Here is a 12978-nt window from a genome sequence, read left to right as displayed (position 1 = left end):
GTTATCAGTAAGGCTTCTAGTCAAGAGTAGGCTATTAGTAGGTAAGTGTTTGGGGAGTCAAAAGTTTTAAGTGGATTTTCAACTGCATGGGTGGGTCCGCAACCCTAACCTCTGTGTTGTTCAAGGGTCAACTGTATAACTAAGTGTTTATACAAGTTTCTAATGAATGTTATTGCTACACTACATAATTTTTCTCTCCAATTTGTATTGTACTTTTGAATAACTTGTCTTTATTCATTAGCTTCACAAACTCTATTTGAAAGTTTGCTATTTTGTAGAGTTAGGTCAGCCTATCCTCTTAAGATATAACCTGTAAGATTCATTGTCCATATAGCAATAAATCAACTTTGGTTTTCAGAAAATAACCAAATTTGCTAACCTGGATTAGGAACTTCAGCAGTTGTCCACTTTCCTAAAAACCTAATTCAACTGTTATTTTAGGAGGGGTGAAAAATGATTGTGTTGTAATTTGATAATTCTACACCCAGACCTCCGATTTCAAACACATGAAACGTCAAGTCAAAATTTTCACCAAACACCTCTAAATTATAAAGAAAGTTGAGTGGGAAGATAGGATTCCCTTTTAAGAATAAGACTTAAAAACAACTAAAACAGATGTAACTATATTGTGTAATGCTTCATTCATTAAAATATTAAAGCTCTTCTTTTTGACTTACCTCTTTCCTTGGTGACTGAATACAAATGTCTCCTATTTTAGGTGTTGAATAAAGCAATGATTTTGTAGAATCTGTGCTAAAGTCATTGGCAAGACCTTAAAAAAAGCAAAAAAAAATTTTTTTAAATAAATACGATATAAAATCTTTTAGTTACAATTAAAAGAAGCCCTAAATGAAATGTGAAGAAGTCTGTCAACTCTTTAAAAACAATTAGTTTAAAATTAAGTTCAGACATCACTTCAACATTCAAATATTCCTAGAAGGCATCAGGAACTGAAAAAGGCAAACAACATTCCTGAAGAAATAATGTACCAGCTCTTCTTTCAGAGCTTATATAGAAGAAATATTTTTCCACTGTGTTTGTTTCTTCGGTTGGCCTATTCTCCTATTTCAATACCTTCTGATGCTGACCAGCACTTTTGAAAAGTTTTTGCCATAATTCACCATTTCTGTAGAAAGAACTGCAAATCATCAAACATTATCTCTTAGAGATCCAAGAATTCTGCACACTCATTCCCACTACATGAAATAACTTTCTCTTGTGTATGATAATTATTTATGGACTCCCAGAGTACAGGAATCTAGTATGAACTAAAGGAAATGACAAATTATTTTCATTTTTGCTACTATTATCCTCAGTGTAACAGGAAGTACACGAAGGATTGCACATGTACTCAACATTTCTGGGAAAACATTTTACATATATTTAAATGTTAGAATGCATTTGCTGAGTTTAATATTAATTAATATGACAAATTTATATTTTCATCCAACCCAACCATCAAAGTCCATCTTGAAGATGCCTTACTTTTTTCTTCAAAACAGTCTTGTAAGATTTCCAGTATGTTCTGGCCTTGCTTCGAATTAATGTCAGGTACTCTAAGAAGGAATGAAGGGAAAATGTTACATATCATTTCCAGAAGATATTTGCTATTTATGTTACCTTCTACTTTGAAAATTTCATATCTCATTATAAAATGTTATTTTACTTAATGGGAAAAATATAACCTTCACTATCTAGGACAAAACAAGTACTTGAGAGTCCAAGAGTTTCAAGAAAAGTATCTGAAGCGGTATGTCGTTATCTACATTAACAATTATATTCCTTGATTGAAGAGCCACATCTAAAGCCATTTTAGACTACTGCTATATCTAAACAAGAATATAAATGGTAAAAAAAAAAAAAAAAAAAAAAAAAAAAGAATATAAATGGTTTTGGAGAAATCCAATCAGTACTAAAACACTTCTTTAATAAAAACTCTATGGTCACAAGTCCTAACAGCTCCAAGTAACAGTCTTCCCTTGAAGTTCTCAAATGCATTTTTTATTTAATATTATTAACCTTAACAGCAGCTTATGAATCACTATAAAATTTTCACTGTAGTTTCACATGCAGTTGTAAGAAATAATATAGAGGAATTCCCTTGTTCACTTTATCTAGTTCCCCCAAATGGTAACATTTTGTAAAACTATACTATACTATACTACCACAACCAGGATACTGATATCAATACAATCCACTAATCCTATTCAGATTTCTCCAGTTCTACATATACAGTTGACCCCTGAACAATATGGGTTTGAACTGCATGGGTCCGCTCACACACAGATTTTTTTCAGTAAACATACTGGAAAATTTTTTGGAGATTTGCAAAATTTGAAAAAACTCGCAGATAAACCACATAGCCTAGAAATATAAAAAAAATTAACAAAAAGTTAAGTATGTCATGAATGCATTAAAATACATGTAGATACTAGTCTATTTTATCATTTACTACCATAAAATACACACAAATCTATTATTAGAAGTTAAAATTTATCAAAACTTACACACACAGAACATACATGGTGTTATTTGTAATCAAAAGATGTGAACAAATGTAAAGATGCAGTTTAAATCATAATGGCATAAAATTAACTGTAGTGCATGCTGTACTACTGTAATAATTTTATAGCCACTCCTGTTGCTATTGTGGTGAGCCCAAGTGTTAGTGAGTATCCCCTTAAAATGCCATCTAACATTAATCATCTCTGAGTGAGCAGAAGCAATTACTTCTCCAGTAAATTGTGGATTGCAGTAAAAAGTGATCGCTCACAGTTCTCCCATTTTTCATTATGTTTAGTGCAATACCATAAACCCTGAATAACACCAAGGGACCCAACAAGGTACCACTAGTGATGCTGGAAATGCTCCCAAGGAACAGAGACGTCATGACATTACAAGAAAAAGTTGAATTACTTGATATATACCATAGACTGAAGTCTGCAGCTGTGGTTGCCTGCCATTTCAAGATAAATAAATGCAGCATAAGGACTATTGCAAAAAAAGAAAAGGAAATTTGTGAAGCTGTTTTGCAGCTGCGCCAGCAGGTACAAAACCTTGCCATTTTGCAAAATACCTTTTTATCTTGTACTGAAAATGCAGCTTTTATGTGGATTGCAGGACTTGTTCAAAGAAAGGCATAAATATAGGTTATAATATGGCTTGAGAAAAAGCAAAGTTATTATAAGACATCTTAAAGCAAAAGGAAGGTGAAGGATCTAAGGCTGGAGAATTTAATGCCAGAAGAGGATGGCATTTAGAAAGAGAGTTGGCTTAAAAAAAAAGTCAAGATAACTTGAGAAGAACCTCCTGTCAAACAAGAGGCAGCAGACGAGTTCCAATATGCCGTGGCTCAGGTCATGATCTCATGGTCATGAGACTGAGCTCCCCACTCAGTGCAGAGTCTGCCTAAGATTATCTCCCTCTCCCTCTGCCCATCCACTGCCCCACCGTTTGTGCACTCTCTCTCAAAAAAAAAAAAAAAAACAAAATCATCATCATCCCCATCATCATCAACACTAAGGGGGCACCTGGGTGGGTCAGTTGGTTGGGCATCCAGCTTTTGATTTTAGCTCAGGTTATGATCTCAGGATCATGAGATTAAGCCCCACATCGGGCTCCACGCTGAGTATGGAGCCTGCTTAAGCGTCTCTCTCTCCTCTCCCTCTGCCCTTCCCTCCCTCCTGCTTGCATGCCTGCTCGCATACTATTTCTCTTTCTCAAAAAAAAAAAAGAGGGCACCTGGGTAGCTCAGTCAGTTTAGAGTCCGACTCTTGGTTTTGGCTCAGGTCATAATCTCAGGATCCTGGGATCAAGCCCTCGTCAGGCTTCCCTCACAGCAAGGAGTCTGCTTGTCTCCCACTCCCTCTGCCCCTCCCCTTGCTTAGACACATGCGCGCTTTCTCTCTCTCTCTCTAAATGTCATAAAGGACATTTATTACTAAATAAGAGAAGCAAGCAAAGGATCGGCTACCTCTACTATTTTGTGCAAATGCAGTCAGCTTTATAATCAGGACTGACTTATCTACAAAGCTGCTAAACCCCAGCTTTGAAGGAAAAAGATAAACACCAGCTGCCAGATTTTGGGTTGTACTATATCAAGAAAGCTGGGCAATGAGAACCCTTCTTCTGGACTGGTTCTATCAATGCTTTGTCCCTGAAGTCAGGAAGTACCCTGCCAGTAAGGGTCTGTCTTTTAAAGTTCTTCTGATATTGAACAATGCCAATGGCCACCCAAAACCCCAGGAGTTCAACACTGAAGGAGTCAAAATGGTATATTTGCCCCCAACACAACTTCTCAAATTCAGCCTCTAGATTAGGGGGTCATAAGGACCTTTAAGACTTGTTACACATGGTTCTCTAGGGAAAGGACTGCCAATGTTATGGAATATGGAACAGAAACAACATCATGAAAGTCTGGAAGGATTACAGCATTGAAGATACCATTATTGTTATAGAAAAAGCTATGAAAACCATCAAGCCCAAAGCAATAAATTCCTGCTGGAGAAAACTGTGTACAGATGTTATACATGACTTCACAGGATTTATGATAGAGCCTATAAAGAAAAATCATGAAAGAGATTGTGGATATGGCAAAAAAGGTGGGGGGTGAAGGGTTTCAAAATTGCGGTCTTGGAGAAATTGAAGAGCTAACAGACATCACACCAGAGAAATTAACAGAAGATGACTGTATGGTGATGAATGCTTCTAAAACAATACCAGATGACGTGGAAGAAGATGTAGAAGCACCACCAGAAAACAAATTGACATTAGACAATCTGATAGAGGCTTCCAATTACTCAAGACTGTTTTTGACTTCTTTTATGACATGGACCTTCTATGATATAGGCATACAATGAAACTAAGGTAAACAGCAGAATATAAAACCAAGTTTAGAGAAATGAAAAAGCAAGTCAGACAAAAATTATGATATAATTGCATAAAGTTACACCAAGTATGCCTGCCTCTCCTGCCTCCCCTTTTACCTCCTCCACCTCTTCTGTCTCTGCCACACCTGAAACAAGATCACCTCAACTTTCTCCTCCTCTTCAGCCTACTCAATGTGAAGACGATGAGGATGAAGATCCTCAATGATCCACTCCCACTTAATGAACAGTAAATAATCAGCATGCCATACCATTAATAAACTGCATGTATCTGTGTGTCTTCATGTGAAAATCTAGTAACTGTACGGCAAGAAATATATGAGACATTTTTATGTCATCGTCGTCATTATTATCATCTAAGTATTCATTGTATAAAACACCTTGTGCAAAACTTGTATGGAAGTGGATAGCCTATCCTTACATAGGCATAAGGTGAGTGATATTTAATATAAAATTAATAATGTGTTATCTTACTGCCTTGTAACTTTCCTTTCAAAGAATTATATTTCCATACATATGTCTTTCCTCACAGGTAAGTGGTTTTATAAAAGTATAACAATGTTTCCAGACTATATTATGGATATGACTATAATACCATATGCCGTAAAAATTTTATAACAATTCTATTCATTAATGTATAGACTAGGCTACCATGAAACAATCATACTGACCACACCAGGCTACCATAAAGCAATCATATTGCTGCTTCTTTATCAATACCTGTTATACCTGTAAATAAATATGAATTTCTTTTCACATCATTTTTTCATGTCTGATGTCTAGTGCTAGTAATATATATAACATCTACAGTGTTCTGTATCATATAAGACTATATTAGTAGGTAATAACAGACGATTCCTCTTGTAAACAGAAAACAAAAACTTACTGTTATCAATACAGTACAGTTCTGTAAACGTGTTTCCTCTTCCTTATGATTTTCTTAATAACATTTTCTATTCTCTAGCTTATTTTATTGTAGAATACAATATATAATATACAGTGTACAAAGTATGTGCTATTTATGTTATTGGTAAGGTTTCCAGGCAACAGTAGGCTGTTAGTAGAAGATTTTGGGGTGTCAAAATTATGTAAAGATTTTCAAATGTATGGGGGTCAGCAACCCTAACCCCTGAGTTGTTCAAGGGTCAACTGTACTCATTTGTGCATTTATGTTCATACTTAGTTCTGTGCAATTTATCACATCTGTAGGTTCAGATATCATCACCACAATCAAGATACTGAACAGTCCACACTACAAAGATCCTCTATTGTCTTTTTATAACCTACATCCACATTTTCTTTTAGCCCCACCAAATAAGCTGCATCTTTGTAATATTACCATTCAATCCACTCTACAGAGTGCTTTCCCCATGGCTGTCATTTAGTCAGAACTAAGACTGCCTCTTCCTGATCCATAATTTATCAGCTGAATTTCTTCTCTCACTGCTGCTAAGTCACTACTCTGCTTGCATTAATATTTCTGTAAATATAAAATTACTAAGTAGACTATACCTAATCAGTGGGCACAGAAATCATTATGTTATAAGTAATTTTTCCCTTCTTCATTTAAGAATCACTTTCTGAAGATAGACATAAAAATGACCTTAAAAGCTTAAATATATAACTCACCTGACAGGTCGACAAAATCTTCTTCTGTAGTCATTTTTGAGATGATCCTGAAAGAAAAGTAAATCACCCAACTGGTGAAAACTTAAGTTCTTCATTTATTCATTCAGCAAGTTTTGCTAAGTTCCCATTATAGTACTATAAAGAGGAATTCACTGGATCAAGTGAAAGAGAACTTGCCTCATATCTACTATTTCAAAATCTTTGCTTATACTATTTGCTCATCCTGGGATTTATTCCATCTTTCTCTTTTTCTTCCACCTGCCCCCATACCTTTTCCATCATCAAAATTCCAACTACCTGTGCTTCTAATAATTCAAATTGGTTGACTAGCAGTATCTATTTATCTCCTTTCCTTGCAGGCAGATCCTTGTAAAATAATAGTTAAGCATTAAAACGACATAAAACAACAATGAAAAAGAGAATGGAAGAGAGGGCCATCGATTAACAAACAAATTTAACAAATTTCTAGAAGATGGAAAACAAATGGAGTACGTTAATTGATGAAACAGAATAAAAGCAGTAGGAGCCAAAAGTAAGCTCGGAGGATCCAGTTTCTGATGAGGAGTAAAGCTGATCTGCCCAGGAAAAAGCCGTAACAATGCCGAACTAGGAAAACTCGAAATATGAAGGAGGAAAGAGTGAGAAAGGGAATGAACAGAATAACAGACCCCCACATCCCCTACCCCATAAACACAGAGCTAACTGGCTAATTGAATTTAAATTAAAAAAAAAAAAACCACAGAGCTAAAAAAATTGTATTCTATTGTCTCAGTCTTAAATATCACTAGCACTTATGGATCACCAGACATTTAAAAGTCTCTAAGCAAAACAGGAAAATCAAGAACTCATGATGTAATGTATGGTGATTAACATAACATAATAATAAAAAAAAGATATAAATTTTAAAGATGGAAAAGAAAAAGGCCCAAGAGAAAACTGAAACCAAGAATGAGAAAGAAGAGCATAACCCAACATATAAACCTGTTGAATTATTATGTTGTACATTTGAAAGTAACGTAACATTGAGTGTCAACTAGGCTTTTTTTTTTTTTTAGATTTTTTTTTTTTTTTTTAAGATTTTATTTGTTTATTTGTCAGAGAGAGAGAGAAAGAGACACAGCACAAGCAGGGGGAGAGGCAGGCAGAGGGAGAAGCAGGTTCCCTGCTGAGCAAGGAGCCCAATGAGGAACTCCATCCCAGGACTCTGGGATCATGACTTGAGCCAAAGGCAGACGCTTAACCAAATGAGCCACCCAGGCGTCCCTAGATTGATTGATTGATTTGAGAGAGTGAGAGAGAGAGCATGAGTGGGTGGGAGGGGCAGAGGAAGAGGGAGAAGCAGGCTTCCCACGGAGCAGGGAGCCCAATGTGGGGCCTAGATCCCAGGACCCTAGGATCATGACCTGAGCAGATGGCAGATGCTTAATTGACTGAGCCACCCAGGTGCCCCTCAATTAGGCTCCTACTGAAAAAAAAAAAGGGAGAGAGAAAGAAAACGTAAAAACAAAAAACAAAACTCAATTAGTACCTTCAAGAGAGATTTGAAATACTGGACTCATAAAACAAAAGTGGTATACTATAAGCACTGAGACCAAGAAGAAGTCTTAATAATTAAAAACATCATTGCCTAAAGTAAAAAATGCAATAATTATGAAAAAGCTAAGGATATTTCTGGGAGGGGAAAAAAAAGACAAAAAATGAAGAGGAAATAGAAAATGGGAGAAAGAATAAAATAAAGAAGATCTAAAAATCAGGAGGTCCAACTTCTGACCAATTGCTATTCCAGAAAGAACAAAGAAAAAGGAAAGAGATAACTCTAAGAAAATACACAATCAAATTCCCTAAATGTGTAGGGCATAAATAGCCAGCATGATGAATTTAAGAGAATCCATATCTGGGACATAATAGTGAAATTTATGAAAAATTGAGAATAAAAAATACTAGAATGCTTCCAGAAAGAAAAAAAAAAAAATCATTAACTCCAACCAGGAAGCAGCCCCATCACTGGGAACAACAGGAAAAATAAAACACATGCTGATTTTGGAAGTCAAGAGCATATTTGAGATACTTAGGGTACTATCTTTTTATTGTAAAATCAATTCTAGTTGAAAATTGGGTAGTAAAAGGATGAACAGCATGCTTTAAAAACTATTATCAATACCAAATATTTACTGAGCCTCACTTTTACTTGGCCCATTGGGATATAAATGACCCCACCACACACAAACACTCTCTTTACCCACTCATGCATCTGACATTTTTATGAAGAAATTCATAAAAGAAAGGCAGAGATCACAATGAGAAAATAAATTGTTTATTAATATCATTGATGCTATTATTATCAATCACAGGTTTTAAATCCATGCCAACATTTATCCAAATAAAACACTGATCATGGTTTAAAAAAAAAATTAAAAAGGAGAATGAGAGGACAAGCAACAGGCTGGAAGAAAATATTTGTAAAAGGCACATCTGTAAGGACTATTATCCAAAATATAGGAACAATGCTTAAAACTCAGCAATAAGAAAACAAACAACCAAATTAAAAAATAAATGGGCCAAAGACCTCATAGCTCAAGTAAGAAGATGTACAGATGGTAAATAAGCATATGAAAAGATGCTCCACATCATATGTCATCAGGGAAAAGCACATTAAAACAATGAGATGCCACTATACCTATTAGAATAACGAAAATCTGGTACACCAACAACTCCAAATGCTGGTAAGGATATGGCACAAAAGAAACTCTCATTTATTTTTGAATGCAAAATAGTACAGCCACTTTGGAAGAGTTTGGTGGTTTTTACAAAACTAAACAGACTCTTACCATGACTTAGCAATCGTACTGCTTGGTTATTAACCCAAGGGAGCTGTCCACACAACAGCTGTCCACACAGCAATCTGCATACAGATGTTTATTGCAACTTTATTTATAAGTGCCAAAACTTGAAAGCAACCAGATGTCAATTAGGTGAACGGAAAAACTGGGGTACATCCAGACAATGGAATATTATTCAGCACTAAAAAGAAATGAACTATCAAGCCATGAAAAGATATGAAGAAACCTTAAATGTGTAATACCAAATGAAAGTCAATCTGAAAAGGCTATGTATGTGTTATTCCAACTATGACATTCTGGAAAAGACAAAACTATGAAGATGGTAAAAAGGCGAGTGGTTACCAGAGCTGTGTGGGGAGGAAGGGGTAAACAGGCAGAACACAAAGGATATACAGGGCAGTGAAAATACTCTCTCTATGATACCATAATGATGGATATGTGTCTTTAGATTTTTGTCCAAACCCACAGAATGTACAACGCCAGGAGTGAACCCTATTGTACATTATGGACTTTGGGTAATAATGATGTCGATGTAGGTTCATCAATTGTAATAAATGTACCACTCTGGTGGGGGACACTGATAATAGGGGTGGCTAAGCATGTGTGGGGGTTAGGGGATATGGAAAAATCTCTGTACCTTCCTGCTTAGTTTTGCTAAGAACCTAAGACTGCTCTAAAAAAATAAACTCTTGGGGCACCTGGGTGGCTCAGTCGTTAAGCGTCTGCCTTTGGCTCAGGTCATGATCTCAGGGTCCTGGGATTGAGCCCCACATCGGGCTCCCTGCTCCACGGGAAGCCTACTTCTCCCTCTCCCACTCCCCCTGCTTATGTTCCCTCTCTCGCTGTGTCTCTCTGTCAAATAAATAAATAAAATCTTTAAAAAATAAATAAATAAATAAACAAACTCTTTTAAAAAAGGAACCGTGGGCATTTGGTAAATTTTATTCCCTTCCTTTTCCTCCAATGAGAATGGCTTTATTCCTTTTTTTTAATTCTACGTAATGTAAACAATGTATGTGCTCACAGTAAAAAGTACGCTCTATAGCATCCTTTTATACATCTTCATGCATACAAGCATACATTTATAACTTTACATAAGTGGGAGATCATTGATGAAGATTTTCTTAAAAGGGGAGAGATAAAGTAGAAAATACACTAGGAAGGGGCTGATATGGGTTGTATAATATACAGTAACCATAAGCAAAGTGTGAAATACACAATAGTGAATACCAAGAGAGCCCAGAAACGGAAACAAAAAATGAGTGCCCGCCCCCTTTAGTCATTCCCACCTTAAGCACCTTTTAACTAATAGCTGCCTTTCAGAAAACTTTATCAATAACAGATACCTATCTACAAATAATCTGCTTCTCCAGACCATCAAGTCCACACTTTTAAGACGTCCCAATACTTCTATGGACAGTAAATTATTTGGAGGACTAAGAAGTAGAGTTAGGCCAAAAAAAGTAGAAATCGTAAGATTCTCTGAAGAGAAAGATGCCATCACAAACAAAATTAAAAGAAACCTTGAGGAAACAATACACGGAAATTAACTCTGGCTATCGGCATACGATCAGCGTTGATCTCAAAAAATTCGCGGGCTTCCCCACTGAAATCTCCAAGAAGCCACAGCACCGGCTAAACATTTCATTCTCCCCCGCCCCGAGCCGCCCCGAGCCGCCCCGAGCGCCGGTGTCAGGGGCGGCCGAGCCCCGGTTCGCCAGAAGCGGCAAGAGCCTGCACTTACCAGACCCGACGCAGCCATGTTCCGACCCGGCCCCTAGAGTCTGGCACGGAAGTTCTCGCGGGCCGTGACTCGAAGAAGCTTGGCACTGACAAGAGTCCGGGAGGAGCGGTTAGACTGCGCCCCAGGAGCTCTACTGAGGTGGGAGGCGGCAAAAATCGAGAGACCTGCGAGCCAGTAAGCGCGCTACCGACGGTCCTCACCCATTGGCTGGGCCCTTCACAGGTACCGCGCCCAGCAAACTCCGGGGTTTGAAACGGTCTGCACATGCGCAAAACGAGACGAGCAACCCAATAGAAAGCCGTTACGGACTCGCCCCTTCACAGGACGCTCCAACAGACCCGCCCATCGCAGCGCCCACCGAAGCCCCGCCCCATCTTTCCCGTAGCCCCGCCCTCCCTTTCTACTTAACGCTGGATCCTCTTTCGCTCCCCAGCCAAGCGGAGACGGAGCTTAAAGCTGGAGTTTTACTTAGCTAGACATCGTTTTGAGAGCAGCCTTTGCCCTTGAGCCCAGTGTAAGACTTGTCAAGGGTTCTATTATACAGTAAAAAATAATACTTGGAAGGATAAGTGGTAGAAATTGCAGAAGTTGTTTGAAGAGAAATATTTCACTATGCAGACTTGTCAACCATCCCCAGCCCATCTATGCATCAACTCTGAAAGTAATAATATAATAATGATGATGACGATGTATTCTTTTTTCAGATATGTAGATAATATTTTCATGAAGCATTGCCAACAAAATGACCTAGGTAAATATATGTCATTTAGGTATAATATCCTGAAAGGGGTCTTTATCAGGAGTCTTGAATCTACTCAGCCATTAGCAATGTCATCTAGGACAATTTGTGGCACCATTCTGGGTGTTTCCTTAATATAGTTATATAATGGGAGAGCTAAATTAGATGCTCTGAAAACTTGACCATTTTATGATTCTATGAAACTTGTGTCTATTTTTTGTGATTTAATAAAAATTTGCAGAGAATTTTAAACAAAATACTTATGAATAAATACATTAGTCAAGAGTTGAGCTAATAAACTTTAAACTTGTAATGATTTAACAAATGTTATCACCTGCTGAGGGTTTTTATTTATTTACTTTTGGTAGGGAAGAGAGGTTATATATTAACTCTGCAGTCAGGCTGGATTCCATTCTACTTCACAAATTCTGCCATAGTGGGCAAGTTAATTAAACTATTTCTTTCTCAAATCCCTTGTCTGTAAAATGTCTGTAAAATTGCTGAGATATTGGATTAATTCCTTTTAATATATAGGTGAAATTCCTGGAACATAGTAAGAATTCCATAAATAATGCTTGGTATTATTATGGAGTTTTTTACTTGATCTAGCAGAAGTTTTGCCAATCAGACTACATAATATAATTTGATGCTGTCACATCTGGAACAGATTATAATAAAAACTATCATTTATTCAATTCACACTGTATGCCAAGTTTTTTTTCCTTAATGCTCTCCATGCAGTAACTTATTTAATTCTTAGAACATTCCTATTAAGGGAAGACGACTAATATCCCCATTTTACTGACAACAGAACTGGGACAGTGCTTAAGTAACCTGCCCCAAATTGCACTACCATTAAAGGGCAGAACTGGGGATGAAGCCTGCTGTCCTGACTCTAGAACTGAGCACTTAATCACTACACTTTTTTTACCTCTCAGTGAGAAGTTTTAGCAAGCACAATCACAGATGTAAAAGTTCCACATATAAAATGATTTCCACTGGAGACAGTGACTCTCAGAGGTATTTTGAGATACTTGACATGGTGTAAAATGCAGGGCACAAAGGGTATTGGTGATGAACTGCTCTGTTCTACAGAGAAAATGGAGGAGCACCTTTATGAAAACCAAAGTTGTGGAGACT

General features: G+C 37.0%; 1 protein-coding gene across 3 annotated transcripts in view; it reads right to left on the bottom strand.

Moving 5' to 3' along the window:
• CENPC (centromere protein C) overlaps positions 1-11359 on the bottom strand; it is a 78281-nt gene extending 66922 nt beyond the window's left edge. For 2 of the 3 annotated variants that reach the window (XR_014143007.1, XM_081812320.1), the window contains exons 1-4: positions 11100-11359; positions 6516-6562; positions 1486-1556; positions 678-772 (exon numbers count right to left, since the gene is read on the bottom strand). Coding sequence is in view for 2 of the 3 variants with exons in the window: in XM_081812320.1 (XP_081668446.1) it covers positions 678-772; positions 1486-1556; positions 6516-6562; positions 11100-11117 (231 nt within the window). In the remaining variant the exon portion in view is untranslated. The remainder of the gene's footprint in view (positions 1-677; positions 773-1485; positions 1557-6515; positions 6563-11099) is intronic. The other variant, XM_081812318.1, reaches the window with a different exon arrangement.
• Positions 11360-12978: the final 1619 nt, after the last annotated feature.

This window comes from Leptonychotes weddellii, chromosome 2, assembly GCF_054177405.1.
Source record: "Leptonychotes weddellii isolate Sample4059 chromosome 2, ASM5417740v2, whole genome shotgun sequence".
NCBI classification, from domain to species: domain Eukaryota; kingdom Metazoa; phylum Chordata; class Mammalia; order Carnivora; family Phocidae; genus Leptonychotes; species Leptonychotes weddellii.
Note: the sequence above shows the minus strand (reverse complement) of the source record. Positions and strands in the feature narration are given on the sequence as shown.